The sequence below is a fragment of the Lutra lutra genome, chromosome 1, assembly GCF_902655055.1.
Source record: "Lutra lutra chromosome 1, mLutLut1.2, whole genome shotgun sequence".
Lineage (NCBI taxonomy): Eukaryota > Metazoa > Chordata > Mammalia > Carnivora > Mustelidae > Lutra > Lutra lutra.
The window spans coordinates 161,181,650-161,186,308 of NC_062278.1; the positions used below are offsets into that span (position 1 = coordinate 161,181,650).

General features: G+C 41.6%; 1 protein-coding gene across 1 annotated transcript; it reads left to right on the forward strand.

The window, feature by feature from the left end:
- The first annotated feature begins 3,705 nt into the window (after positions 1-3,705).
- Positions 3,706-4,323, forward strand: LOC125087156 (cytosolic iron-sulfur assembly component 2B). The gene has a single exon (XM_047707206.1). It carries the CDS (start codon positions 3,707-3,709, stop codon positions 4,196-4,198), a length of 492 nt encoding a protein of 163 aa, XP_047563162.1. The 5' UTR covers position 3,706; the 3' UTR covers positions 4,199-4,323.
- Positions 4,324-4,659: the final 336 nt, after the last annotated feature.

Below are 4,659 nucleotides of genomic sequence, written 5' to 3' on the forward strand. Positions count from 1 at the left end.
GCACATGATGTAATGAGCATTGTGTATTCTATAAGACTGATGAACACTGACCTGTACTTCTGAAACCAATAATACATTATATGCTAATTAATTGAATTTAAATTTTTTTAAAAATGGCTGTAAGTATATCGGTTGTTGACCCTCCTGACAGTGTGGGTGACTCCAGATCTGTGCTCACTGCTGCTGTTCAGCATCATGTGAGAGGATCATGCATATCACTAACCTGTGGAAAGATCCAAGTTCAAAATCTGGAGTACAGTTTCTTCAGAATGCATATCACTTTCACGCCATCATAAAGTTGAAAAACTGTAAGTTGAACCATCGTAAATCAGAGACAGTATTTGTTCTATGCAATTTTTTGGACCAGAAAAACTGGGCAGCATTTGAAATGTTTTAACTATTTAGATCATAAACCATTCTTTCTGTTATACATTTTTCTGTTTCAAAAATTCAACAACATTAGCTGCTAAATTCAACGATAGCCAGCTGATTAGACTTGCCCATGGTGTGTCCACCTCTTATGAGTCAATGACAGAGATGCACAACAGAGTACAGCCGGTCTTGCTCACATGTTCCTCTTTGTGGGTTTTAACAAACCTAGACAGAGTTAGACTGGCATTAAGCTATCTTATTTCCATTTGAGGACATCTATCTTTTTCCCTCCAAAGGAAGTCTAATTTACATTTTTCTAGTCACACACAGGATGCTATATCTAGAAGACCCAGTCAATGGACAGCACATTCTCTAGGGTGTATTTCAGTACTCCTTACCAACTTCACCTCTGATCAGGTGTCCTCATGGACCATGCTTTAACCTCAGATGACCACCCAACCAATTCCTGCTTCATTCACGTTCTTTTCAGGTTCTCCTTCTAGTTGTCTTGTTATTTCTGCAGAACCCTCAAGTTATTTAAATAGGGCCAGTGCAGCCTGTGGGAAAGCAAGGAGAGGAATTTAGAGGTTCAGAGAACCAGCAAGTAGGAGATCAGGGTTTCCCATTTCAGATTTTACTCTGATCTGGAAATGAGTTGCCCTTTGGGTTCAGTACAATCTGTGCCATTTATCTGCCAGTCTCTCCAAGGTAAACTAGAACATCTCCCTGCAGATAGTCACCCTGATCGTGAACTGGACAATTTCTATCCTTGTCTCATTTTTATCTTCACAGCCACTTCGTGACATAGGTATCTATCTGTACAGCTCAGAGACACCCAAGTAGAGTGGTTTTGCCAAATAAGAGTTTTATTTCTCTCACGTGACACAAAGTCCAAGTCAAGTAGCAGCCCAAGGCTGGTAGAGCTGCTTGAAGAGTTAATTACTAGGAACCCAAGACCCTGCTCTACCACCATTCCAGAGCATGTGCCTTCCATCCTCACTGTCACAAGATGGCTGCCCCTTCTTCGAGAACAGCATTTCTGTCCCAGACAAGAAGAAAGGGAAGGGCAGAGAGTAAAAGTCATGTACCAGCTGAGTCTGGTCCTTTTTATAAGGAAAGCTATAGCTCTCCTTGGAGCCACCCCAGCAGGCTTCTGGCCACCTCTCATTGGCAGGGACTAGCCATTTGGTCACCACTGGGTGAAGGGAGCCTGGGCAGGGGAGCACTTTATCTCAGTCATTGCCTCTCCAAATAAGACCGTGTTTCACTGGCAAGAACTAAGAGGGAATGGAAGTAGAGGAGGAGCAGTATCTGCCTCAGTACTGTTACTCCTGTTTTACTGATAAGGAAACAGCTTTGAAGAAGCTTCAAGGCCTGCTCAAGACCGTGCACCTGGTCAGTGAAAGAGCCAGACTTCCCTTCCAGATCCTCCATCTGTGCACAGGCCTGTGTGCAGTGGTACCATGAGCAGGAGCAAGGAAGAGCTAGCTCTTGTTCCTCCTGTACCATGATAGAGACATAGTTGGAATTCAAATGTAAGAAATGATTTATTTTTTTGTATTTCTGAGTAATATCTTTCATTTACTTGCCAGTGATGTGGATATAATTTGTATTTCACCCGTTTTACTAACAGAAAAAAAGTTCAAGTGACTTAATCCAACTATTTACTAAGTCAGTGGTGGAACTGGGAATAGTGCCAGATTCATGAGGAGTTGAAGGGAGATGAGCATTCCACCCTGTTGGATACACTACATACTCTATGAGAGAAATCCTAGAAAAATCAAAGAGATAGAATACCTCTGGGATTGCTAAACAACATCTCCATCATGCTTCTTTAATGAGATTGTCTCAAGAATTTAAAATTTCTTCCAGAGCTGCTGGACATGAGTCTGTGACCATTCAGAACTGAGAGATGCTCTGGCAGATGGGCAGGAGTATTATTTGGTTCTTTCTTCAGGGGCAGTGTACAATATACTGGCTGGAAGGAGGTTGCTGCCAGCCTTGTGAGCCATCTATACTTACCAGTTCATTGCAGTGTCTTCTTCACCGCGTGCTATATATAAGAATAACCTTAGATGCTAGTTAGGTCAAAAGAGTCATAAAATCCAAATGCAAACCTATATAAGTTATTGGTATGTAAAGATCAACCCATGGCCAAAAATACTGTTCTACTCTAACTTAGTCACTCCCACTGCCTACCTTATTCTAGGCCTTTGCTTAGGTCTTCTGCTGGACCTGACCTTTCTCCTTACCTCAACCTCCCCGAGTAGCCTCTTTGCATCTTTCTAGCCCCAGGTTAGCCATCCCTTGTCCTGTAGGACAGAATTAGGATTCCTTCCAAAGGGCTCTCATAGTCCAAAGTCAGAACCAGCCACACTGCATGGTGAGGAGATAACTAGGATGATCATATTATTTACTGGGTAAACTGGAACCCTTAGGAAGGAATGGCAAAGCTATTCATAATTACACAAGAACAACCAGCATAGACAAGGCCATGTGCTCAACCCTGCTGACTTCAGAGATGTTAAAATATGAACATAAAAAAGGATACATCTTTTAATCAGTGAAATATGGCATTTAACTTTTCAGATTGTCTGGACAAGTGAACACAGTGTCTTCCATGGCCTTTGTGCATATTCTATTGTTATTTGCTGTTTTGTTTTGTTTTGTTTTGTTTTCTTAAGTGATAGAACCTCACTCACATGGGTGAGTGCCTGGGGAAGCAACCACTTTGGTGCACTGCCTACAGGAGTGGAACTTGGTCAATGTATCTGGAAGATTCCTGACACCGTGTGTCAAATGCCTTAAAATCATTCCTACTCTTAGACTCAAAATTTCTATCTCTGGGAATCTATCTTATAAAAATATTCAATGTTTTGCAAAAAAAAATTTTTTTCATATTCATCATAGCATTAGTAATAAACAGGAACTAATTTAAATATTCAGCCAATAAAGTAGGTTAAGTAAATTATGGTTTGTAGATAGACTATATGAGCCATTGAAAAACTATTGTAGAAGTTGATTTAATGACATTTTGTTAAGCAAAGATTTACAAAATAATTCAGACAGTTCATTTTAATTTATAAAATATTTGTAAAAAGAGACCTATAGATGTTTTTTCTATATGTCAGAAAAAGATGAAAGGAGATATACACCAAAAATTGTTTATGGCAATTTGTTTTTCCCTGTATGCTTTTTAATATTTTCCAAATTAAATTTAAGTAAGATTATAAAAAATGGACCAAATGTGTACTTTTATATAAAAAATTTTAGGTAGTGGGAAGTGCTCCGGCCGGAGCGGAAGTGCACGCCTACGGCCTGCAGCAGTTTCGCGATGGTGGGCGGCAGTGGGATGGGGGGCGGCCTCCTGGAGAACGCTAATCCGCTCATTTACGAGCGCTCTGGGGAGCGACCGGTGACCGAGGGCGAGGAGGACGAGCAGGTTCCAGACAGCATCGATGCACGCGAGATCTTCGATCTGATTCGCTCCATCAATGACCCGGAGCATCCACTGACACTGGAAGAATTGAACGTAGTGGAGCAAGTCCGGGTTCAGGTGAGCGACCCCGAGAGTACGGTGGCTGTGGCCTTCACACCCACCATTCCACACTGCAGCATGGCCACTCTTATCGGCCTGTCCATCAAAGTCATGCTTCTTCGATCCCTTCCCCAGCGTTTCAAGATGGATGTGCACATTACACCAGGAACTCATGCCTCGGAGCATGCAGTGAACAAGCAGCTTGCCGATAAGGAACGGGTAGCAGCTGCTCTAGAGAATACCCACCTGCTGGAGGTTGTGAACCAGTGCCTGTCAGCCCGCTCCTGAGCCTGGCTTTTTGCCTCCAGTCACACCCAGGGCTCATGGCCTTGTTTTTTTGAATCACTGACAACGAGTCATTAAACTAACACTTTATATTTTGTAATAAACCCTTAATTTATATTCAAAAAAAATTTTTTTTAGGTAGTGTTTCTGTGTTTCTGTACTTCATCTGACTCTAAGAAAAGAGACATGCTTTTGAAACACATTCTCCCCAAAACTGGAAGCTAGTTTGGGGTAACAAAGCCAAGCATCTTGTCTGGCAAAACATATTTTCTTTTTGGCATATGAAGAGCCAATTTTGTACATAAGATCATACTGTTCTTCTAAAGAATGTTTCTAAAGAGAAAGAATAGGTTTTCCTATTCTTTTTCATGCAGCTGTACTGAACTAGACTCAGAGTAAATATCTACAAAACTGTGCATCTTTCAGGAGAAAAGCTGACTCCCTCCAGGATTTGGTTCTCAAGA

What these genes read in the sequence shown, in the direction of transcription:
- LOC125087156 (XM_047707206.1), top strand. Translation starts at nt 3,707, where the DNA reads ATGGTGGGCGGCAGTGGGATGGGGGGCGGCCTCCTGGAGAACGCTAAT.